Source organism: Ambystoma mexicanum, chromosome 9, assembly GCF_040938575.1.
Source record: "Ambystoma mexicanum isolate Mex_15411 chromosome 9, UKY_AmexF1_1, whole genome shotgun sequence".
Lineage (NCBI taxonomy): Eukaryota > Metazoa > Chordata > Amphibia > Caudata > Ambystomatidae > Ambystoma > Ambystoma mexicanum.
The window spans coordinates 178,647,411-178,673,734 of record NC_090931.1 but is presented as its reverse complement, the minus strand read 5'-3'; the positions used below and the strand labels follow the sequence as shown (position 1 = coordinate 178,673,734).

Sequence of the window (26,324 nt, the reverse complement as noted above, 5' to 3'; positions counted from 1 at the left end):
CTGCAATTCAAAAGCAACCCTCCTCACATTCCACCGGCGTTTGTAGCTCAACCCCATCTGAGCGTGTTGCAGCAGGAAGTAGCACTTATGCTACAAAAAGGTGCTATAGAATTGGTTCCGTCATCACAGAGGGGTCAAGGGGTTTATTCCCGATACTTTGTGGTGAAAAAACCAAACGGAAAGTGGCGTCCCATTCTAGACCTGCGCGATCTAAACAAATCATTGAAAAGCCTAAAATTCAAGATGCTCACGCTCCTGGAACTAATACGGTCAGTCTAAGAAGGGGACTTTCTTGCATCTCTGGACCTGCAGGACACGTACTTCCACATACCGATGTGTCAGCGACACAAAAAGGTCCTAAGGTTTATGGTAGGCTGGACTCACTACCAGTTCACAGTACTTCCCCTTGGGCTGAAATCCTCTCCCAGAACGTTCACGAAATGCTTGGCCCCGGTGGCAGCCTGGCTGAGAAGACAAGGGGCCTCATTACAACCCTGGCGTGGGACCATGGTGCTATTAGCACCATGGTCCATGCCGGATTCCGCCATGGTGGATGGCGGATTTACCGCCCCATTCCCAGGTTGGCGGGGCGGTAAATCCCCATTCACCATGGCCCCTTCCCCATTCCCATTTTTGGCCCATAGGGCTCAATGGGAATGGAGAAGGCGCTAATTACGGCACCGTAAATTACGGTGCCGTAATTAGCACCAAGGTCCCTTAGCGGGTTGGACTTTAACGAAAAGCAGGCGTTAAAGTGTGAATCGGGCGTTAAGGGTTTAACGGCGCTGCAGCCTTTTACGGCGCCGTTAACCCCTTAACGCCAGGGTTGTGATGAGGCCCAGAGCCATCATGTATACCCGTATCTCGACGACTGGTTGGTGAGGGGGTCGTCCCCTATGTCGACTCACACAAGTTTGCAGGCCACCATGCACCTCTTACAACGGCTGGGGTTTGCGGTAAACTTCGAGAAATCCTCGTTAATGCCATCGAGAAGCTTGGTGTTCCTGGGCGCACAGTTCGAGACCCAGTCAGGGTTAGTGAAGCCACCCCTCGACAGAATCACAAAACTCAATCGATTGGCAGGTCAGCTGAAAATCAATACCAGCCTGTCAGTGAGAAAATATATGTCAATTCTGGGCGCTATGGCGTCCTGCATTCCTCTGGTGGGCAACTGCCGCCTGTTCATGAGGCCGGTGCAAGAGTTTCTGGCGGACCGATGGACGCAGGCCCAAGGGCTCTGGTCGGACAAACTGACTGTCGACGACGACGAGCTCCTACTAGCTCTTCAGTGGTGGAGAAGCTTTCAGAATCTATCCAAAGGGGTACCTCTACAGGAGCCGGAATTTCGGCTAACCATAGTGACGGACGCGTCCCTGACAGGCTGGGGAGCACACTCTACAAACGCAAGGTTGTTGGTCTCGGAGGGAATCTCTCCTGCACATCAACGTTCTGGAACTGAGAGCAGTGCGCTGGGCCCTGAAGTCGTTCCTGCCGCACATCAGAGGGTCCATAGTGAGAGTATTGACAGACAACACGACGGTAATGTTTTATTTGAGGAAGCAAGGGGGCACGCGATCCAGAACCCTCTCCACCGAGGCTCAGAAGGTGTGGCACTGGGCTCTGAAACACGATATATCCATCGTAGCTCATCATCTTCCGGGGGTGCGGAACGAGCAAGCAGACTCGCTCAGCAGAAATATGGACCAGATTCACGAGTGGGAGATAGACAGCGTCCAGTTGTCGAAAGTCTTCGAGAAATGGGGACGGCCTCCGCTGGACCTCTTTGCTACGAATAAGAACAAGAAGTGTGAAATGTATGCCAGCAGGTGGCCACAGGAAGGCTCGCTGGGGGAAGCGTTCTCCTTTCCGTGGACGGACAAGTTCCTCCACGCCTTCCCTTCGTTCCCTCTAATACGGAGAACTCTTCAGTGGATACGCAGGTACAGGTGCCGGGTCATCCTAGTGGCACCGTGTTGGCCGAGGCAGCCGTGGTTTTCCGACCTGCTTCACCTGTCAGTGGATCAACCAATAACGTTCCCGAAGGTTCCCAATCTCCTGTCCAGGAACGAGGGAACAGTGTGGCATCACAATCCAGACAGTCTCAATCTCACAGCTTGGCTCCTGACTTTTCAGAATTTGGTGCCTTGAGCATTTCGTCGGACTGTCGGAGGATCCTGCAAGCAGCGCGAGCCCCTTCCACCAACAAGTCGTACAAGTGTAAGTGGAGAAGGTTCTGTATGTGGTGTCGAGGACAGAGGGGAGTGCAACCTCTAAGAATTACTCCGGAACAGCTTCTGCTGTATCTGCTACACCTAGTGAAGAGCGGATTATCCTTTTCATCTATAAAGGTGCACCTGGCGCCCATCTCTAGGTTCACGAGGAGAAGGAAGTCGTCTCCCTTGTTTAGTGACAGGTTGGTGAAACACTTCATGAGGGGTTTGTTCCGGACGTTCCCTCCGGTTAAACGCTTTCCACCAACGTGGAGCCTTAATATGGTGCTAGCAGGGTTAATGAAACCACCCTTTGAACCAATGGCCACGTCGTCGATGAAGTTCTTGTCATGGAAAGTGGCCTTTCTAATAGCTATAACATCAGCTAGGCGAATCTCGGAGTTGCAAGCGTTGGTCATAAACCCTCCGTACCTAAGGTTTTTTAACAAAGTGGTTCTGTCAACGAATCCTTGTTTCATTCCAAAAGTTCCTACGGCTTATCATAAGCACTCATCCATTGTCCTGCCCACCTTTTTCGCGACTCCCTCATCAGCTGCGGAAAAAGTCCTACATACATTGGACGTCAAGAGAGCTCTAAAATTTTACCTTCATCGGACTCAGCAACTTAGATCTACGCAACAACTCTTCGTTGCAAATGGTCCTTCGGCAAAAGGAAAAGCAATTTCAAAGCAAGGAGTGGCACGATGGGTCTTGTCGATGATTGCCTTCTGTCATTCAACAGCGGGAAAGCCGCTTCAAGGGCGTCAGAGAGCTTATTCCACAAGGGCAACTTCGTTGTCGACGGCGTTGTGGGCAGGAATCCCGCTGACAGACATTTGCCAGGCGGCGGCATGGTCAGTGCCTCACACATTTACCCGCCATTACTGCCTCGAACGGCAGCATGCGGACGAAATACAAATGGGAAGAGCAGTCTTGCGCCATCTGTTTCAATAAGGTAAGCCCTTTTCAGGAAGGGTCTCTGCTTAATTTGACATATGTATATGTGTATGTATATAAGGATGTGTATATATTTACTTCTATTTGTGTATATAGGTATTGATCTGTGCATGTACTGTTGCGCATTTTAAATTGGCATCCTACGTAAGCGTGGTTCGCTATACGTATGCTTGGGAGGTTACCGGATTGCATTCACACCTCCTCTTTTTTCAGGATCACTGCTCTGCATTCTATTCTAAGCATGTGAATCCATGAAAGATCCAATGCTGGAAAAGGGAATAGTTTCTTACCTGTAACTCCATTTCTCCAGCATTGGTATCCTTCATGGATTCACATTTGCCCGCCGGCCTCCCCGGAATGCAATCGTCTTGTATATCTAAGTTTCACCCCATTCTGCTTTGGAGGGGTCGAAATCTGAAGGGAGCCGCGGGGGTGGGGCATTTATACCGCTACGTCCTAGTGGGGCATGCGTGCACAGGCCCAAAACGACGTAGATAGGACACAAAAATGTCGAATGTTTTCCTATGGGAAACGGCTTTATAAGTGTACCGAGGGTTCCCAGTCTGTCGACGGGGAATATTCTAAGCATGTGCATCCATAGAAAGATACCAATGCTGGAGAAATGGAGTTACAGGTAAGAATCTATTCCCTTCTGTAATGCTGAGACCAGATTTGGAGGAAAGAAAGGGAAATGCTGATTTACTCTGTATCCCTAGCAAAATGCATTTGCTGATTCTTCTGAAAACGGTGAGACCAGATTTGGAGGAAAGAAGGAAAATGCTGATTTATTCTGTATCTCCAACAACACATACTTACCCCGTACACTGGGAGTCAGGCTGTGAACGGGCTCCCAGTTTACTCGACTGGGATCAACACACAGGCTGCAGCGTGTTGCTGTCATTCTTGATGGATCATGGCCAAAGCGGTTTTGCTTTTCTTCCCCATGTCCTGGGCATACAGCAGTGAAGCTATGTCTGAGATCTTCTGTGCTATCTGTGATTTAGCCATAGCGCCTGGAATGTTGGGCAGGCTGTATGTGCTATTGGTGGGAGTATTAGCTGCACTGCTAGCCCAGGTACACCTGTAAGGAGTCCAATCCTCAGGCTTCTCAGCCCCCCCCCAATTCAGCCACTGGCTGGCACTAGCGTGGTTGGACTGGTTTCAGGAGACTCCAATATTAGGCACAGCTCACCCCAGGGCCCCATTCCCGCACCAGCCGGCATCTATCACACAGCAGGGTGAGAGGGCACAGCAAACCGAGAGGGCACAGCAAACCCAGAGGCTTAGGTGCTCCCCAGCAACACCACTCAAAGCTGTTCCCGGGGCTAATTACCAGACATGCATGACTGCCCCCAAATGTGCTTGCAGCCCACCGTAGCCCTTAGCCCCTCTTCAACCTGGTGTCTAGCGTCTGGCTGTACAGTCTCCAAGGCTTCTGTAGAGTGCTTCCTCATGCAGGTGAACCGACGGCTCAAACATGCAGAGGGTTCTTGGATCTTCGGGAGGGCTGCGCAGTCAGGAGCATGGTGATCAAGTGGAGATCAGGACAACAAGGGAAGGTAAGGACACCCAATAAGCGACCCCACAGTTCCAGAGCAGACACCACATTGAGGCCTCTCCTCCGGTCAGCTTCTCAAGGCAGCCCGGGAACCGAGACTCCATCCCCAGGTGCACCAAACGTCCTGACTGGTATTACTGATGCCAGTAAGTTCGTAAGTGGCTAGCATCGCCTGCTCATTGACGGGCGTTTAGCCCCCCGTGGCTCTCTGGAGGAACTCAAGAAGCCATCTTGCTCTTTGCACTAATGGGAGTAATGCACTAATGGGAGTAGGTGTTGGACATGCTTTAAATGACTTATGAACAAATTCCACCATAGGAATTGCCACTCCAGCTTTGCCTTTGCGAATGCCGATCAGGGCACCACATGCATGCACAGCCCAGGGCCGACTCTATACCTTCAAGCGGGCATCACTCCAGGGCTCCCGTTCCAGACTTGCATGGCCGGCTGCGACAACATCCTCTGTCAACCCCCAGGGTCAGCGCTGAGGCCGTTGGGGCTGATCCCGCCGTTTGCACTATAGGCTGTGTTCTGGCAGAACATGGAGAGCCACCTCACAACAGGCCGCCCAGACCACTACGTCTTCTCCTTCTTCCATGCCAATACACAGGTGCTGATCCATGTCTCCAGGCGGCCAGGGAATCCGAAACTCGTCCCCCACAGCTAGAAATGCCCAATACCCACCCGGCCAAGTAACAGCCCCACAGCACAATCGTGGGCTCGGCATTAGATGTATTTGCCGCCCGCTCTGGACGGAGCTCAATAGGACGCCACCATCTTAGCGAGATGCTGCTGCTGCTGTGAATCAGGAGTAAAACAAGATGACTATGGACATGCCAAAATAGCCGGCCGGAATATTTGTGCACTGGCCTTTGTTGATGAAGTGGTTGTGAGAGCCCATACACCAACAGCGCAGCACATACTTGTCAGTGGATATGCAGAATTTATGACAGTCTGTGATCTTGGTTTGAACTCCGATAAATCTACCTGAATTTGCAAGGGTCGATTTAGGGAAAGACTCTCTCAATTGTTGCTTCGCGCGATAGCCTAGAGTGGGTGAAACAATTCTCCTACATCAAGATCACCATCACAAACCATCTGGACTGCGAGGACTCAGGACTCAGGTTTCTAGTCTAGCATCTAAAATGACACAAAGTGAATGGTGCCCTTTTAAATAAGGAAAGGAATTTGGAGATTTTACTACTATCCAATCCTACCTACTTATTCCGCCAAATATATTGCAATTGATAGTTACTGAGCTGAAGTTTGGGGTCATATAACTCTTTCTTCAATTCAAGTAAAAGAGATCCTGTTTTTGTATCATGTATTTGGTGTCTTGAGGGATGCTCCTGCATATTTAATGCACCGTGATGTAGGTATTGGTTAAATATCTGACCTGATTATTCTTAAACATTTGCAATTTTAGGTAAGACTCTGGAAAAGTAGGAACCATTGGCCTACTCATGGGACTCCCCTATGATCTGCTAGCTTCAATGTTAGCTTGTGTAGACCCTGACCGTAATATTTTACAAAGGAGCTTTCTCTGCTGGGTCTTACCGGGATACTTTTAGAACCAGCCACTATGGCTTTAGTGTTTCTAACATTTATGGGTTCTAATAGCTCTTTGAAGAATAAACAGAGGTTTATTTCTGAACACGGAAACCGTTCCATACCTCCTTCTTCTTAGTTGTGTATCTATAATTCTTCGAGAAATGACTTGAGTCAGTTTGATCATTTCTGTAAGCAGGATGTGTTGTCTGATCTCAGGGTCAACCACCGTCCGCTGGCTTCGGTCATTTATACCTGGAATTGTATTAGAAGACTGAACAATGTGTGTGTGACGGTGCCTCCATTGAGAACTAGACATGTTGTTTATTCTTCTGTCCCACATTTAAGTTTTAGGATAAAATATTCAATTTCCTATTGTTAAGGATTGTAATTTAACGTCCCTTACTGATGCAAAATAAATCGATGTTATTTGCCAAACAGATATGTTGCTAACGATTCTTATATTGAATAGCACATTCATTAAGGGGAAAGTTGCTTATTGAATTGATTCTTTTTTGTAATTTCTAGTTACTTGTTTTAATCCCTTTTATTGCTCTTTTACAATGGGTGTTAACCTTCAAACTAAGCATTGCAATGATGAGGTTGATGATGATACATTTTAAGTTAGTACTCAATATAATGTTGGAGGCATGAGGGGTTTGAGGGATGCTTAGAAGGCTGTGTTCCTCTATTCAGTTTTTCAATAACAATGCGGTGTTTACACTTTTTTAAACAAGTGTAAAAACTCTGCGTTCATTAGTGCTTTTCCATTATTGTAATAGCGGTCTTTGGTGCCAGAGGAATGTATGAGCTGATAATAAAGCTCAGTGAGTTAGGCAGTCGCTGCAGTGTGCATCCTGCAGCCGCAGACGTGAACCCAGGCTGCGCAGCTGACTCAGCTCTCCATCCTCCCGAGGTTGAGAAATGAGGTACCATTACATTGGGTGATAATAACACCTATTGCTGCAGCTCCTAGAAGCGTCTTTTTGCAGCACTATACAAATGTGGTCAAAACATTCAACTGGGAGACTGAAGCTACAAAGGTGTTCATAAACAGACGAAACCGGCAAATTAGCTCCACACGACAAACAACAATATTAAAACGTAAGAATTAGAAATACAGTTCAGTGAAGGGAAGCTAAAATAAAAAAAAAAACAGCTCAAAAGGTAATTAAAAAATCAGAACAAAAAACACTTCTGTTCTGAAATAACATTGCTTAGAGCAGGGTGGAGTGGTGTTAATAGAGTTCCTATATTTGCAATGGTTTGCCTTGTTTTGAGAGTAACCATCATTTTACTACATAGACCAGAACAAAAATTTTTTTTAATAAAATACATATATTGGGGGAGAATGTTACGTCATAGAAAAAAAACAAGTACAATAATGCATTTAGTTATTTGCTTTCTTCGTGTCAAATAAGTTGTTGCTCTTCGTTTTAACCGCCTCTCTTTCAGTCTGGGTTATTTTTGGTATGATGATATGATATGATAGGTCATTTATAAAGCGCTTAATACCCAGAGGTTTCTAAGCGCGGACCCGCTCTGTGTCGTATTACTTCCAAGGCGAGCACGTTGCCCCTGAGCTATCCTCCCGAGACCTAGGCTATTCTTGGGATTCAGTGTACATGGGGCTTTTCTACTTTGGGGATGAGTTGAGAGTGTTTTCTAGAGGTAAGATAATGGCATATTGATAACTAAGGGGGCGACTCGGGTTTAAGGGGCATCTTTAGGTGAAGTGATAGGGGTAATTTACAGCAGGGAGACAGAGGCAAGAGCGGCCTTATTACTGAATGGGGTGAGGGGGCAGGGGCGTGGCACGGGGTAGCTGAAAGCAGCAGAGCCCGAGAGGTGCCAGACTTAAGTGAAGACGTCCTGTTGGAGGGGGGCTGTGACCATCTAGTGGTGCAGTGTCTGAGGGTGGGTGGGGTAAGGAGGGGTGGCTGAGTTTACTTCCTCTCTTGCAGTTAGCTTTATTTAGACGGAAACCACATCCTTAGGGGTGGGTAAAATCCCCCTCGCCTGTTATCTCTCCTTTCTGCTCTTAGCCTGGCTCGCATGTACTATTTTATTAATTTCATTTTTTTCATAAATAAAACCATTTTTTGGGTTGGGTGGCGCATTTTTAATTCAACAAAGGATCATTGTCATAGAGGAACGGTCAATATCTGGATATTTTACGATAGTAAATTGTCAGAGGTGTAGCCAGGATTGTCTAACAAGTGGGGTCTGAAGCTAATGTAGTTGGGTCCACTGCAGTGACATTGATTGTTTGTTTATTTGTAAGGCGCTCCACACCCAAGGGTATCTGGGCGCAACAAGATAATGCAGTTTTACAATATTGTACAGTACAGGTACATACAGGTAAGATAGCAGATTTACAATACATGAAAGGTTACAGGTAAAGTACACTAAGGTATGTCACACAAAGAAATTAGGTGCACAGAAGTTACGTTCAAATGTCATTATAGACCAACCAAATTATGGTGCTTTTCCTGAAGTTTAGGAAAGATTGGTCAATTCGGAGATGCAGGGGTAATGCATTCCAATATTGGGTGGCTAAGATTGGGAAGCTGCTCTTTTCAAATTGAATCTGGGTGTTGTAATGCAGCAGGATTGGGCATATCTCGTGGGGCGAGCAGAAGATTTATGGGTGATTTTTTTCTTGGAGGTACAGGGGGGCAGCATTGTTTAGGCATTTATGGGTGATAGATACAAGTTTGAATAGAATCCTGTCTTTGATGGATAGCCATTTATTTTCTCTTCTGGCCACAGAGATATGTTCTCTTTTTTGGACTGCAGCTCTCAGCGCATTATTTTGTAATATTTGTAATTTGTTCGTAGTCTGTTTACTGGCTCCTGCATATAGGGCGTTGCAATAGTCGATTTTTGACAATATTAAAGCTCTCACTAGGGTAGTACAGCTCTTGGTGGATAGGTAGGGTTTGCTAGCATGGATCAGCTTGCATGTATATGCCATTGTGGAAGACATGACATTGACTTGCTTGCCCATGTTTAAGGTGGAGTCTAAGTAGAAGCCTAGAGTTTTGGTCTTTTTAGCCACTTTGATGGTAATGCCATCAATGGAAAATGCATTGTATTTTGCATCAACTTTATTAAGGTGGGCTGAAGCACCTAGGATTAGGATTTCGGTTTTATCATCATTCAGGCATAATCCATGGACTGGCATCCATGCCTGAATGATTTGGTACATTTTGTTCAAGAGGGCGAGGTCTAGGTTATAATGGCCTGAGAGTGGTAAGAGTATCTGGGTATCATCTGCATAGTTAGTGCAGATGATCCCTAGTTGGTCCAGTTGGTCAAATAGGGGCTTAGTAAATATGTTGTACATAATGGGGGACACACATGATCCCTGGGGTACCCCACATGTGATTGGGGATGGGTCAGCGGCTGCCGACTGGGAGAAAACCCTCATAGACCTATTGTTAAGAAAGGATTGGATCCAATCTGAGACTTCCTTAGAAAAATTGCCTGCAGTGGACAAGTGCTTGCAGAGGATGGAGTGATCCACCAAATCGAAGGCAGCCGAAAGGTCTGGTAAAAGGAGCAGGGCACATTGCCTTTTGTCCTTGAGTGCCCAGACAGTGCTGCTGAGTCAGCATTTACAGATGTTGGGTGGGCCTTGCCCGCTCAGGTCCTACCCGGTCTATGCCTCTGTAAATTGTCTTCTTATATAGCGTTAAGCGTTTCGTGCAGGATTCCTCTCACTTCTAAGCACCGAGATAACAGCAGGCGCTCTTATTACCAATTGAAGGCTACTCCATGCATCAGCCTGAGAAGGATGAAAGACTGAGTTGGCCTTAGTGTAGTCCTGGAACTTCAGAAGTGCAGGCTGATCCATATCGGAGTACAAGGCTTTATTTCAGAGCTACCCACCCCGGGCACAAAGGACTGGGCTGATGCAGAGAACGATTTGCCAACAGAGCATTCTGACCTTGTTCGAGATTGAGAATTCATCCAAAGACCTTTCAATTACCAGAGAAACATGAAAAGCACACCTTTTTGGTTGTTCTACACCAGGGGTGACAACCTTTGGCTCCCCAGATGTTTTGGACCTCTATAGCTCCCATAATCCATCACCATTGAATATGCTGGCTAGAGGTGATGGTGTTTGTAGTCCAAAACACTTGGAGCACCAAAGGTTACAGACCCCTGTGCTACACCATCAATAATACTTTACGGTGTGTAGTACTTTGGTACTTTAAATGGCACTTGGCTGCTTTCCTGGGGGCATCTTGTGGCACAGACAACTAACTGCTGAATATGACTTCCTCTTCCTGGCAGAGCCAGAACTTTGTAGTTTAGAAAGAAATGTGTAATTTGTCAGCAGATCTGGACCTCTGTACCGTTACCACTTACATAGAGGGTGTAATTTCACAGCAGAAGAGGCCCTCTAGGCCCAGGCAATCTGAGGTCCTGCATCGGATCCTCCAAAGTCCCCTTGACTAATCAGCACCGTTTCATAAAATGAAGGTACTTTTTGTCTCCATCTAGTCTACTGAAAGTTATTCCATAAATTCACTACCCTCGAGCAATGCCTTTCCGCAAGCTGTCATTCTCCCCCCAAGCTACAAGTGCTGGAAGTCTGTGACACACAAAAGCAAAGTCCTGTGGTCTTGCAAACAATCCTTACTTGAGGCTTGAAAAGGCTTGAGGGTGATATTAAGCAGTTTACAAGAAAACTGCATGCTTACATGGAGGTCTGTCTCTTTCCCGATTATCCTTTATCTCTCTGCCGCATTTGAGACAGCTGAACCATCCCTGAGTCGTTCAAACTCACTCATAACTTGACTTGCAGGGTGTAATCCTCATTTGGGTGGCCTCCTTCCTGTCTGATCAATACTTTTCAATTTTTCTGGGGCGCTTGGAAGAGTCATGCTTAGTGCTTCTCATTGAAGGCTGCCTAACATAATCTTTCCCCAGCAGCTGGACTGTGACTGGGGGCGGGTCAGGTAATTTAGGGTTTCCCCTCTGGCCCAGTGGGAAAGGGTCCACCAGATGGCCAGACCTTGGGCCTCATTACGAGGTTGGCGGAATGGGTTTACCAGCACCGGCAAAGGTGCCGGTGCAAGTAAACCCATTCCGCCCTATTACAAGGTTCTGTGGGTGGCCCCATGGATACTGTCCCGAATGGCCTGCATTTGTGCAGAGTGAGTGTAACCAATCTCCTCCATCTCCCGCTGTCTGCTCTCCATGTCCTCGAGCCTACGAAACAGCATTCTGCGTGTTGGGCTGCGCTGTGTCATTAAATGGGTTTTAAAAACTCATACACATAAAATCACAATTAAATACAATCTATGCATAGGCTTGCAAGTCAAATGTTCCTTACGTATTAAAACATTACGGTTGCTATTATGTTCAACTTGAATTTGATTTATTAGAAAATGTTTTAAATACACATTATTTTATTGGAATTCATTAAAAAAACGAACACAATATGCCTCATTCTACAAGAAATGCCAATTAAAAAAATCAAAATGAACAGCTAATTATCATAAAAAAAATTGGAACCTGCTGTAGGAAACCAGAAGGTGTCTCACCCGCTAGTCCCCGGGAATATCTCTCAGGTGGCCAGGGCATGGCCATCGCCTATGGATCCAGGAGGATCACCTGAGTGAGGGGTCTTTGGGGAGTGGGAGTGGGACTCTGGATGGCGAGACGTGGTATCCTTCCCCCTGTAACACCTTTACCCCATGGGATGCGTGGGAACTTTACCCCTTACCCCCTTTCCCTTCACAAACACTTCCACATGGACAGTCTGCTCTAGGAGAAAACAGACTTACACCCGAGCAGTGTACCTGACATGTCCCTTTACTACGGTCAGGCAAAGTCAGGCAATTACTCACAATCACTCACACCTGACTTCCATTAAACTTCCCCACACGGATAAAAGGCGGAGCACGAGAGCACACTCTGAGCGAGGCAAAGCACACAAAGGAACAGCAGTTTTGAATCGGCAGTTGAACAAGGGGAGAAAGACGGGAAACCAAGAAGGGTTTGCAAGGAGGGAAACACCCTTGACATTTTCGCCAAGAAACTGTTATTTTCCAGAAACCTTCGAAGCAGAAAGCATAAGGCAAGGAAACCAGACTGAAGACTCCTGTATTGTGTGTCAGAGATACCGAAGGCCCTCCTGTGTAACCAACCAAGATGGGGAGGAACAGCAGCCGCTGGGGTATCGTCCTTGCCTCCAAGAACAAAGAAGCATTAGAGAGGTCAACACAGCCGGTGATTTGGGGAGACTGATGCAAGACTCGTCTGTGTTCAAGTCAAGGTTGCAAGCGGCAGCATTGTATAACAAGCGCTGGAACGATCATTGGTAAACGCGTGTGATAAAAGACGCAAGTAAAGCTAAACTGCTGATGAATGTTTGAACTTGAGAAGGAAAGATACAATACCATTAACAGAATGGTCTGGCACCGTGAGTGTTCTCAATCGAAGGTCTCTGTAAGGTATCCCGCCAAGAGAGCCAAATGCCAAAAGATTGATGAAAATATTGTATAAAGTGAATCTAAGTGGTCCTGAGACAGTTTAAGAAAAACCCATTGCAAATTCAAAAGTCATTTGATTTTGATATCAAGAGGATCTGAGCCCGAACAAGGGAGATCCATGGTCCGAGCCCAAAAGAGGGAGACAAAGAGTGAACATTGTGGTACAAAGGGGTCCAAGCCTGAAGGAGGGAGACCCATAAATACTGGAAGCAAGAACCTGTGCATGTGAAGATCTTAATAGAAATGGAACTTTGATATTTGTTTCTTACGACAGGCCCACTGCAGTAAGACACTGTTATTAGAAAAGAGACTTTGACAGACGGCCCTGATGTCTATGCTTTGAACTATGTCTTTGTGGTAGAGAAGCCAGAGTATGTACGAAGCTTGAACACAAATAGCCTCAAACTCAACCCAGGCAAAAAACAGAAATCATGGTTATATCCAAAAACATGGAAAATAACATCTATATCCCATGGCCCACAGAACTAGGAACAGAGCCCATACCATCGGAAATAGTAAAAAACCTTGCAATCCTAATGGACAACACGCCAACATTAGAAACCCAAATAAACACAATAATCAAGAAATGCTTCTTCCTCCTACACTCGATAAAAAGAACCCTACCGTTTCTGTCCTTCACCCATAAAACACGGACAATCATCGCCCTCATCATGTCAAGAATTGACTACGCAAACAGCCTCTACCTCGACTGCAACACGTCCAAAACGCAGCGGCCAGACTCGTCCTTAAACTATCACGAAGGACCACATCACCTCAACGCTATAAATGCTACACTGGCTGCCAATAAAACAATTAATCACTTTCTAAATGATGTGCATAAAGCACAGAGTAATCCACGGCCGTGGAGCAGAATTCCTACAAAAGAAAATTACCATTTACCACCGACAAGAACACTCCGATCAAGCAACTACATCCGCCTGGAACCAAAACCATACTTACGGGATCCTCACTCTCCCACCGAGCAGCAAAAACTTTGAACACACTTCCAAAAAGAAAAATGTAAAACAAAGGATCACCTAAAATTCAGGAAACTACTCAAACACTGGCTCTTCACTTAAGAACCGGGCAGAATCAACTAACAGACACCAATGTAAATAGAACATACCAGAAACAAAGGCATGTGGCAAGAAGTAGCTGGGGAGGAAGGAAACCCAGGATCCACCCTCTCCCAAGCCCCTCCTAAACCAACCCCCACTAGGCAAATCCCAAAGGACATGGGCCGTAGCCTGAGACGAAGGAGCACTAGTCATTAACTAGGACCCAACAGAACGTGGACCCTTAGGCAGGGCTTTCACAAGATGTGGTGAGGCCTGGGGCAAAACATTTGTTGAGGCACCCTTACAATTCTTTGCACTGGGCCTGCGGCGGCACCTCTGCAAACAGGAGACTTGAGAAATCTCCCCTTGAGTTTGTTTGAAGGATCCCAAATATGGTTTATTACAACAACTGCAAATCAACTACAGCAATGGCATGACGTATGTGGTGCGTGACGCAAGCATTAAGGAGTACCTGGCCCCTGTGTGAGCATTAAAGCACACATCGTACATAGTGACAGATAGATGATGTACAGTGGAGACTGGTACATATCTGAATTTAAGAAGCTTAAATGTTTGCGCCAATTATGCAGGATCAACAGAGCACAGTGAGGGAGCCCAAACCAAACAAGGGTTGCTTGAGGGGGGTTCTCACTCCCACAAATGTTTGAAACATTGGGTTAAAATTATGCATTTTACAGCACTTTCTTTGCAAAGTTGGGTAGAAAGCCATACAGTTTGCAATTGGTTTTGTATGGAAGCACATGGAAAATCCCAATAGTTACAAATCACAAACCGTGCAAAGGAACATTTTCCAATACATTTCATGCCACCTTTCCACACAACATATGCTAGTATAAAAATATATTAATGCTGGTTGTTCCCATGTGTGGCCATGCAGGCTGCATCAATATATGCCATTATTAGCATGTGGGCCAGTAACAATACCATGCCATAGAAAGTCTGCCCAGGCTGACTGTGCGCCATAAGTGTTATTACTGGATAGATTTGCCTAAATTCAATGTGGGTCAAGTAGTATGTTTGCTTTAACCTTGATGCATAGTCCTGTGCATCAAGGGCAAAGCAAAAAGAGCACTGGCAATGCTAACAGTTTGGGCTTTCATGTAGGCATGGCAAAGGCACTTCTGTATTGGTATTAGCTGGCAGTTGATGGTACCAGGTGCAAAATGGCAGCTGATAGCAGTGCCTGGCAAATGCTGAATACTTATGCACAAGCCAAAACTGTTGGCTTTGCCAATGCTTGTTTTTAACAGAACTTCCGCGAAAGACATGCAGGGTGCTTTTAAAATCAAGTGGCTGAAGGCAGACTTGATCAAAACATTTTTATTACGCCAGTTCCGTGTTTACAACTCCAATTGAGTCATTGGGCCTCATTACGATTGTGGCGGTAAGGCAACAACGGCGCTTTCTTGCCGTTGTTACCATGCTGCCACATTACGAGTTCTGCTCGTGGGTGCCACTCTGCACGCCTGGTTAGACCAGGCGTGCAGAGCGGCCCCCGCGAGCAGATCTGGATGGTAGCAACGGTACCGTTATGAATGGTACCACTGCTACCATCCTCCCCATTCCCATTGAGCACTATGGGGGCTCAAATGGGAATGGGGACGTACCAGCTCTGGGTCCCGCGCAAGGGGAATTAATAGGCCTGCCGAGGTCGGAATGTCCCAGTAATTCCCCTTTCGCGGGACCCGGAGCCGGACCAGAGTTTGGGGGTATCCATGCTGGTATAAACGGCATGGCTACTTCCAACCTCGTAATGAGGACCATTAACTCTCAGAAGACTGCTTTGAGAAAACACTTGCAGGTGCATTGAGGGCAAAGGTTGATGGCAAGGCTTGAATAAAGTTAGCTCAAAGAGTTCCAATGAGGAGGTGTTTTGGGTTGGGAGGGCAGAAACTGGGTGTGATTTGCCATATGGATTAGCATGGTCATGAGAAGTCAATCGGTGGGCAAATAACTTAACATCTAGAAGCTCTGTGTCCCTCTTCATATGCCATTTCCTCCAATCTGTACTCAATGCTGTCATTGGGACGGATATTCCCAGATCCACGATCTGGCAAAAAATTACTCACTAAATCTCAGATACAGCTCCACAATCTGGGAAACCTATGTGCACTATATGTTTATTTTAGAATGCTGTGGTGTGTTCATACTTTAAACTATGTTGTGCAGGGATTTGAACCGTGGTCGCTAGGTTCCAAAGTGAGACACTTCCCCACAAGACCATTTGAGGGTCTGAGCGGGAGCCCTGTGAAATCTCTTGTCAATGTTGCACTGTACGGGAAATATTGATGTGCATTTTTTAGGTTTAAAAAGGGTACAGATTTTGTACTTTGCTGACGATAAATCCTCTGAGGGGAAGAGGCAAATGTTCATGGGGGTGACTAAAATACCTGCCCTACACCCACCTAATCCTCCGGTCGCTCGACCTGGCCTCTTTCACTGTGGTAGAAGGGATGCCCCAGAAAAAGTCTATTTCCACCACTGAATAGTTTTGGCTTATTGGTGACACCCTAATAACCCAAAGAAAAAGAAAGCCATGCAGTGGCGCAACACAATTGAGCAGATCAGGCTCTAGCCCCCTCCTGAAATGCTGGGTTTTGTTGACTCGACATGACTGCATGGGTGGCGCTAGTCCCTGCCCACTTTGAGGCAGAAGGCCTCTTTTGCTGTGTCGCCAGCCCGTAGCACTTGTTAAGGCGCGGCTTCTGCTTCAAACATGTAGAGCACAAAAACCTAGCCATGCAATATCAACAGACTCTCTTTGATAAAAACCAAAGTCTTAACTTCTGGTCTCAGCTTTTAGATAGCCCTACTCTTCAAAGATTAGCATAGCATTATAAAAGTAAATAGCATCTGAATCGGGGTGAAAGGTACGACTAGTGCCCAAAGGGAAGGTGCAATAGCTATTCAGCTTCCTAGCTGGGTTCAGGGAATTAGGAGGGAACTGGGAGCAGGTCTAGCGGAAGATGTGTCAGGGCTGGAGGGGGCCCATTTCTTTTTAATGTTTGGGGGCACCCCTTGCCTTACTGATTGGAGAAATAGACCAAGGCACCTGTGGAGTGCTTAAATCATAAGTCATAAGACTGCCAACATGGGGGCAGCTGCTTGGGGGCCCATTTGAACTGTAAAAGCTGAAAGGCCAAGATGCCATCCCTCAGTAGGGAGACGGACCGCGCAATGGGTTTATTGGCCCCACTCACTATCTGCTTTCAAAACTGTCATCCAGCCTCTGCCGTGCTGACCAACAGAGCCGTGGCCAGACGGAACAGGACACAAACAGTAAATGGTTCCTGGGCTTCGCTTTTAACGAAGGCCCTGCAATTACTAACATAAAACAATTCACTGTTAGCACCTGCATTCATATGCATACATTTTTAGGTAATTGAAATCGTGATATTGGGTTAGCACTTGCATGCCAGGGGAGTGATTCCAAGGGATGTTGTGACATGACACCTCTCATTCTCACTGCAGTCCTTAAGTGTGATGTTTCAGAAATGAAGGCGAGAGTTAGCTGTTTGTAACATTGAAGCTTCACCAGAATAGTCTCATTTGAATGTGGAAAGATGTTGGATGCCCCCACACAAGTTAGTTTGCCCTCCCACACAGCTTCTGAAGTTAGCGCCTCTCCCAACATTTGAAGTGTTAGTCTGCCTCCCACCTAAAATGTTAGCCGAGGTGCACCTCTAATGCCATGAACACACCCCTTAATGAAGAGGCCCGCAGGGTAGCTAAATTTAGTAGTGGGGCTACACACACTCACATACAACACTTTCACCCATGCATTCATCCACTAGTCACACAACTCCTTGCATGCACGCATGCATAAAACCAAACACACCATTGAAACAAACCTAAACACCAACATGCACATATTCATTTATACACATATACATACTAATGTCATTTAAATACACATATTTACACATTTAATTTAAAATAAAAAACACTTACCTTATCTCCATGCACCCTTCAAAAGCACTCACGCAGCCACGGGCGACCGGATGGCCCTCCCTTCACTCTGACACTCTGACAAGCTGCTTGACAGGAGAGAACTCCCCTCCTATCAGTCCGCATGTTCACACTGAGCAAGTGAACACACTGACAGGAGAGTAGTCCTCTCTTGTCATTCAGCATGTCCACGTTGTCAGCTGAATATGGGGAGGCAGAAGAGCTCACTTCTGAGCCCTGCTGTCTCCCATTATTTTGCTGTTTGTTGCGGAGCCAAACGGTTTCACAACAAACAGCAAAATGATTGCAGTGGCAGAGAGCAGACAGCACAATCCCCTGTGTGAATAAAGGACTCGGGTGGACTGTGCTGCTTTCTACTTAAGAGAGGGTGCCACAAGGCCCCTTGCAAGCGTGAGGCCCGGGGCCATTTGCCCCTCCTGCCCCCCCACCACCCCTCGTGACGGCCCCGGCCTTAGGATTAAGAGGGAGGAGAGAGCAACCCAGGGGCTCAGGGAGGCGAGGGCAAGCAGACCCCACTGACAAACTAAGAGCAACCCACAACTTTAGCGATCTCAACCCTGGGGAGGGGGAGGACCCCACCAATTTACCGGCCACAGATCACTAGACAGTCACAGAGACATGCCACCCCTCGCACAAAACCAGATGAATGAACCGCCACAGGAACGCTGCTGCAGACAGCAAGGCCAGAGACACCCAACACAGATGTCTGAAACAACGAGGTAACCCCACTAACCGATCTGCTAAAAACCCTCAAGTCTCCACTTACACCTCTCACACCCTAAACAAACACAACCACTTTCTTGCACAGCAAACCACATGCACTTCACTACAGTGCAACAACAAAACAAACTACACAGTCTCGCACAACAGCACATGGGAGTATACCTATCTGTAAACCACACCCATGCTCAGCGAACGGTGTTAACTGAACTGAAGCTGCCAACAGGACATCACCAATTTCACTTTTATCGCACTGAACCCCACTATCCCTCCCTACCCTCTTACCTTTCAGTTCCCATCTATGTGATCACTGCGCCGCCCATAATGTCAACTTTCATTTTGCCGACTCCCATTATGGCGTGGCGCAGTGACCACATAGATGACTGTGGCCGGCATCCCCTACCCGCCTCCCTCCCATCCCACTTATCATGCTGGCCGCGCACATTAGAAGTGCGCCACTGTCTATCCCGTATCCCTGTGGCGTTAGTTAATACCTACGGACGTGGGTCAAAACTGGCTCCACAGGGCCTGTTTCTTTTCACTTTTTAAAAAAAAATGATCCCTCGCAACCCCAGGCCCCCATTAAACGGACCAAGGGGAGCAGGGGACACCCCCACAACTCCCGTTCCCCCTAATCACAGTAATGGGGTCGGGATTTTTGAACTGCGCAGAGGCGTAGTTCTAGCACTGGGCAACATTTTTTAGTGGCCGTAATTGTACTATCCCTTTCAGATCCGCCAGTGCGCCAGGGGATCACTCTGGTGGTGATAGTGCGCGGTATAAATATCCTTTAACATTAACAATAGTTGGTATTTGCAAATGTCATTAAAAACCCCTGACATTTCTTTACCTGCATGTTCTATGTGTATGAAAGTCTGTCCATATGTGGGATCGTGTAGAAGCGTGTCCTTCGGGGGGCAGTTCATTCAGTCTGGAAGACGTTACTCCCAATCCCATACCACCTACTTTATTTCATCCCCTGTTCCCTAATATACAAGTGGGCATCTAATCCAGCTGCGCACGTCCGTCAGTGACTGATACTTTCCCTTTCCTCTCTCTTCTGGCCCCTTTTACCTCTATTTGCCAGCTCCTTCGGAGACGTGTGGACTGCTGAATATGCCACCAGCATGGCATAATCTACCCCTATCTAATATGGCGGCTCGGTGCATGAACGTGTTGATTGGCTATGTGTTGTTCTGTGTCTAAGCGGAAGTGAAAAGAGATGTTATCAATGTTTATCTTTTTGGTCCATCTTTTGTGCAGCTCAACACGTATTGGGACTATTTCACGACGCATGAGCTGAACTACAACGACAGCAACCCCACATTTCCGCCTGGATACGTCTGTCCTGACCTGGAGCTCTCTTCGCGGGATGGCGCGCCTGGCTTCTCCTCCTTCCGGAAGCACTTCATCCTGTGGGTCTACCTGACGGTCTTCATACTGGGTGCAGCTGGTAACGGCCTCCTGCTGGTGATCCTCATGCGCTATCAGCACGCCCGTCGACTGACCGAGAACTACCTGTTACACCTAGCAGCAGCCGACCTGCTAATGCTCCTCACCTTCCCCTTTGCTGTCGTCGAGTTTCTAGCCGGATGGGTTTTTGGGGAATTCCTGTGCAAGACTGTCTACACCATCCACAAGGTCAACTTCTTCTGCAGCAGCCTGCTGCTCGGCTGCATCGGCGTGGACCGCTACTTGGCTGTGGTGCACGCTGTACACACTTACAACAAGAGGAAGCCTGCTTCCACCCACCTGACCTGCTTGGTGGTGTGGTTGCTGTGTCTCTTGCTGGCAGCACCCTACTTCTTCACCTTGGAAGTGTCTGACGCTAATGGCGGTAGCAATGTTGGGCATGGTTATGATGCCAATGCAAGTAGCGAAACCTACCACAACCACGGCAGGTGTGTATACTCCCACTTCTCATACAGCAGCGGCTGGTGGCACGCCAACCGCTTTGTCTACCACTTGGTGGGCTTCCTGCTGCCACTGCTGGTCATGACCTTCTGCTATGCGGCTATAGTTCGGGTGCTCTGCCACTCCCAGCGTTTTGAGAAGCGGAAGGCCGTGCGGGTAGCATTAGCCATCACCGGGGTCTTTTTCCTCTGCTGGACGCCCTACAATGTCACCATCTTTCTGGACACCTTGTTGCAACTTGAGGCCATCCAGGGCTGTGGCCTGAGCCAGCACCTGCCAGGCGCCATCCTCGTGACTGAGGGGCTGGGATTCCTGCACTGTTGTCTCAACCCTGTCCTTTATGCTTTTGTTAGTGTCAAGTTTCGCCATGAGATGCTAAGGGTCCTGGAGAAGGGTGGCTGTCTCGGTCCACGTGGCCTGCAGCGGGTCCTTAACCTAGATAGACGAAGCAGTGGCACTGACTCGGAGAATGCCACCTCGCTATCTACCTTCTGAGGTTGCTGCCTTGCTCACATGGAAACCAACCAGGGAAGACAATGTCCCCCTTGATTGTTAGGAAGGCTGCCCAAAATCCTAGTCACCGAGGAACAGCTAGAGAAAGTGGGAAAGAGCAAGAGAGAGACACACACACTTCATTCATAGTTTCCAATATCTTCATAGTGTAACTCTCCATGTAGAGTGCTTCTAGAGTGAGGTTTCACAGACACATTCATCACTCGCAAATGCCACACTTATCAACATTGACGTCCACTCCCTTCTGTGCCCATCACTCATTATACTTCACATAGGTTTGTGATTTCTATTCACTCCACATGTTATATATATTATCTTAAGCAGGGCCGGCTTTAGGGCAGGGTCGCCCGGGCGACCGCCTGGGGCCCCATTAACCCACCATCACGCCAACTCGGGGGGAGTCTTTCAAGCTCTCTCCGAGCTGGCGTGGCGGGAGAAGGCGCGGCAGGCGCCCTATTCAAATTGAATGCGTCCTGTTCTCGGGAGCGGGGCGCATTTAATAACAATAGGGCGCTGATGCTTTCGCATCTGCGCCTATTGAATAATGTGACGACGCCCCCCCACCTCCACGTCTGGCCTGGGACGCCACATTTTTGTTTGGCTGCCCAGGGTATTGCCGCCGCTAAAGCCGTCCCTGATCTTCAGGCTATCATATACCCATCAGTAAGCAGGCATCCGTGCTCTTCAAACTTTGGGGCAGCCACACAGTGGGCATGAAGGAAGGGCGTTGAGTGGGGTGGGGACGCAAGGGAAGATGGTGGATGCTTTTAGTAGAAAATGTAAGGTATTCTAGCATTTGAGGGGCCTCGCCCACATTATTTTTACTCAGGAGGGGCTCAGCATGAGAAAGTTTGGAAACCATTGCTGTAGGTTGAGGGACCACATATGCATGTACGACTCACAGGCCAGCTCCTATAGCTGCAACAACCCAATTGAAAGACCCTCACTTATCAGGTTTCTAGTCCGTGGACCTGCTCAACCCACTCTCTCCAAACGTTCTCTCTCCCTGCTATAATCGTACCACCAGTCCCCAATTGCAGATCAGTGAGTCAGTGCACCTGCTGAAGAGAATTTCAGGTACACTGTAGCTTGTGTGTTTGGATCAGTTCCTAGCAGGGTAAACGCAGACTTCCATTTGTCCCAGTTTGATCAAATGAGGACCAAGTATGTTTGTGGACAGCAGTTTTGTTGTAAGCTTTGTAAAATGTCTATATACTCCAGCTTGTGTATAATGCGCTACATAAGGTGAACTGTTATTATTAATGCTCTCTTGTCAGAGACCCCTCATGCACAGTGCGTGTCTGTGCAGTTAGCAGCTGGATTTAAAAACCGGTCCAGCATAGTGCTACTCTCTGGTTGTTGCACTTTTGTCATTGAATATCACATGCATTGAACATCTCCTAGTAAGTGTTGGCTATAGCCATAGTAGTAGTAGTTGGTCATTTTTATCCCATTGGTATGGCCCCAATGTGCTTGTGGCGGGAATGCCCTCGAGGAACTGAAGTCCAAGGGATGGGAACATTGTCAGAGGGGGTAGAGTGCTTGTGTGCATTTGGCCAAATAGAAAAAGAGGTCGAATGGCCGAGCCCCATTAAGCTTCCCATGATGGTCAGGCATGTGGATTGGTGCTGAGAGGTGTTCAGGAGAGAGTGGCAGAGACTTGTTATGTGTCCATGTAGACTGAATTTTTGTTGTGGGACTCAGCTGCATTCTGATGGCAGAGGTGTTGTGCATTGTGTTATAGTCTGGTGTATGGATGCAAATGCGTGCGGGTGGGCGGCCATGTCTGCGGCTAGTGTCCATCGAAGTGGTGCCTAGCTACGTACCTTCAGCATCAGTTGGCATTTTGCTTAGATGTGCCTGTGGAATCGGTTTGTCCGGTCTGCTCCGGGATTATACTTTCCCTTGTGGTTGAGGATGTACTGGGCAGGCACAAACACTTTCATGGCCTAGGTATCATGAAGGTAAGCATGAAGTGGGAGTTTCGTCATGTTGCTGGAGGCAAGAGCCAGGTTTTGAGGGCCTTCCTGAAAAAGAGATGATCCTATTCGCAGAGGATGCTGAGTGCAAGGGAATTCCAGAGGGTGGGGGCTTGGACGGAGAACGAGGATCCTCCAACTGTAGCGAAATAGAAAGGGGGATCACAAGGAGGAGTGTAGAGCCAGATCTAAGGTTTCTGATCGGTTGGTAGCATGCAAGTTTGTGTTGGAGGAATTCAGGGCCTGTCTTGTGGAAGGCAATGCGCATGACCTTAAAATACACTGGTCGGCTGATAGGAAGCCAGTGGGGCACACAAAGGGCATGAGGGATGTGTTCTGTGGGAGGTCAAGGAGGATCCTAGCAGCAGAGTTTTGGATGTGCTGGAACTTTCTGAGCTGCTAAGCAGTGGCGCCCAGATAGAGGGAGTTGGCGTAGTCTAAGCGGGGGACCATGATGGCCAGGATTGATGAGTCTCTATGAGGATAGGAAGGATAAGGAAAGATTTGTCTGAGGATGCAAAGGTGAAAATGGCATGATCTGGACACAGCGTTGATGTGGTGAGAGTGTTGGATCCGAGTCCAGGGTGCATCCTAGGTTCATTACTGAGTCCGATGCTACGGGTGGGGGTCCGAGGGATGGAGGCCAGGAAGAGAGTTGTGGGAACAGTGAAGTTTTGCTGCAGATCAGGATTTCGGTTTTACTAGGTTTAAGGAGGGGGTGGTTAGCCACCATCCAGCTGTCAATTTCTGAGAGGCGGGAGGTGAGGTCAGGATGGGAGGCAGCCAGGGATTTGGAAATCTTGAACATTTTCTGAGTGCCATCAGCGTAGTTGTAGCAGGTTAGGTCATAAGAGCAGATGAGTGCAGGTAGGGGGCTTAGGTAGAGGTTGAAAAGGAGAGGGGAAAGGGAGCACTCCCACCCAGTGGGACCACTTTGGAGGCAGGACATGGGGCAGTGGAGAAGGGTGGGAGAAGTGTGATTTGTGAGCAGTTGGCAAGGAAGGAGGAGATCCATCTGTGAGCGGAATCCCTGATGCCTAGAGAGTAGAGTCTGTCCTTGATGGTGGAGTCGTCGATAGTATCAAAAGCAGCCGAAAGCTCGAGAAGGATGAGTGCAGCACAGCCTTCTGAGTCTGCTATTGTTTTTATGCCATTCCAGATGGAGACAAAAGAAATTTCAATTCCTCTGAGGGGTCTGAATCCAGATTGCACAGGGTCGAGTAGGAAAATGGATTCTGTGAAGAGACAGAGCTTAGTGTATGCCGTGCGGTCTAAGAGTTTGGCAACGAAGGAGGTGTTTCAGATTGGGTGGTAGTTGGATCGAAGGAGGGGCTTGAGGGAGGGCTTTTTGAGTAGGGGCTTGACGTGAGAGATTTTGAAAGCTGCAGGGAAGATGCCTGATGTCATTGAACAGTTAATTATCGATCGATCGAGCAATGGTGCCTGCACAGGTTGCTGATAGAATGTTCTTTAGGAGCAAGGGGGCAAGGATCTCTAGGGGTCTGGCAGGGCGGCTACTGGATAGTAGTGTCAGGAATTCTGTGTGGGAAATGGCAGAGAAGGAAGAGAGGAGGGGGTGTACGGTTGGGGATAGAGTCAGGAAATGGAGGTGACGAGGGGGGTGAATGTTGTTAATTTGGTGCTGATGGTATGTTGTCTTTCGATAGCATTCTTGGAAAAGTGGTCTGACAGGGCATCGTAGAGTGCTTGGGAGTGGGGGGGTGGAGGGTGGAGGGGTAGAGCAGAGTGGAGCCTTGAATTCTGTGATGATCCTGTGCAAGGGTTATCTGAGTTAGATATTCGGTTTCCACAGAAAGATCTTTTGGCTTTCATAATCACTGTTCTGAAGACCCTGATCTATCTGGCATAACTGGCTTTGTTTTGGCGCATTGAGTTGGCCTACCATGAGCGCTCCAGGCAGTGCTTGAGGGTTTTGAGGGATTTGAGGGAGGGAGTGAACCACTTGGCATTAGGGCCTAGTCTGCAAGAAGCAGATCAGGGCGGGGTGAGAGGGATGAGGGCATTAGAGAGCCATCGGTCAAAAAGGTCAATAGAGGGCAGTCCTCCTTGTAGAGTGAGGTTTGGGAGGGAGGATAGAAGGGAGGGGTTTAATATAACTTCATTCCAAAGAGGTACACGGGTAGAAAGGATGGGGCTGGTGAGCCGTGGGGGTGGGGGCGTGAGAGAGAAGATGGCGGAATGATCAGTCCAAATTAGTGCAAGGGTGGGTAGAGTGGAGATCAGGTTGGTAGTGCTGAATAAAGCGTCATGGGTGTGTCCTGCTATGTGAGTGGGATTTGATATCAGTTGGGTCATGCTGAGCGATTCAAAGTTGTCAATGTGTGGACGGGTCATAGGGTTGGAAGGGACATCAAACCAGATGCCGAAATCCCCTAGCATGGTGACAGAAGGGTGGGATATCAGGATGGCTGCTAAAGAGTCACTTAGGGAGTCTGCAAAGTTTCTGTTGTAAACTTTAGGTCTGTAGAGGAGTTGGAAGCTGTGGGTGATGGAGGGAGTGAGTTAGAATTACACTAGCAGTGATTCACAGTCAGTGTTGCAGGGTTGTTTTTCAGAGTATAAGACTTTGAGGTGTCATTTGTGGGGGATGGCTACAACCCCCAGCTCTGCTGGATCTGTTGTGCACGATCAGGGAACAGCTGGGGGGAAAGCCTTATATGCGATGGGTCATATAGGTCATCAGAGAACCAGATTTCAGTGATAAAGAGGATGTCTGGGCTTTCGGAGGAGATAAAGTCGAAAATGATGTGTTTATTTTTGGCGACACATCTGGTATGAGGATGCAATAGAGCAGGTAGGGTGGGTTGGTCTAGGACAGAGGGGAATAATGGCGGTATCAGGGGGAGAGGGGGGAGTGCTGAGGATGTGATCTTCTAGGCGGTATCCCAGAGGGAGTATTGAAGTGAGAAGGGGTGTGCATGATGGGGAGGGAAGGGGATCGAAGGAAGGGGATGGGGATGCTAGGGGTGTTCTAGGGCTGAGAGGGAAGAGTGCTTGTGAAGGACACGCTTTTAGGGGGGTGGATATCTGGTGGGCTGGGGTAGCTTGTGAGGGTTTGGGAGTGGGTAAGAAAACTGTACATGAAAGAGAGCAGAGGCGGAAAAGGGGGAGGGTTGGGATTCGGGGGGTAGGGTGGTTGAGGTGGGGCAGGTATGGAAGAGTTTGCAGGGTAGGAAAAGAGAGAGTGGACTGGGTTGGGAGTTGGAGTGGAGGACAAGATGGTATAAGAGAGAGGAGCTGGGTGGGATCCAGGTGGGAGAAGAGGTGAGGAATGGCAAGATGAGGTCCTGTGGTGGATGTGGCCTCTATGTTTAGGGAGGCGTGCGGGTGCCAAAGGGGTGTCTGTG

At 48.0% G+C, this 26,324-nt stretch overlaps 1 protein-coding gene across 2 annotated transcripts in view; it reads left to right on the top strand.

Annotated features, from left to right (window-relative positions):
* Positions 1-24,669, top strand: part of CXCR5 (C-X-C motif chemokine receptor 5) — an 81,475-nt gene extending 56,806 nt beyond the window's left edge. For both annotated transcript variants that reach the window (XM_069614406.1, XM_069614405.1), the window contains exon 2: positions 19,814-24,669. In XM_069614406.1, coding sequence (XP_069470507.1) covers positions 19,814-20,959 — 1,146 coding nt within the window. In that variant the 3' untranslated portion in view covers positions 20,960-24,669. The remainder of the gene's footprint in view (positions 1-19,813) is intronic.
* The last annotated feature ends 1,655 nt before the right edge of the window (positions 24,670-26,324 follow it).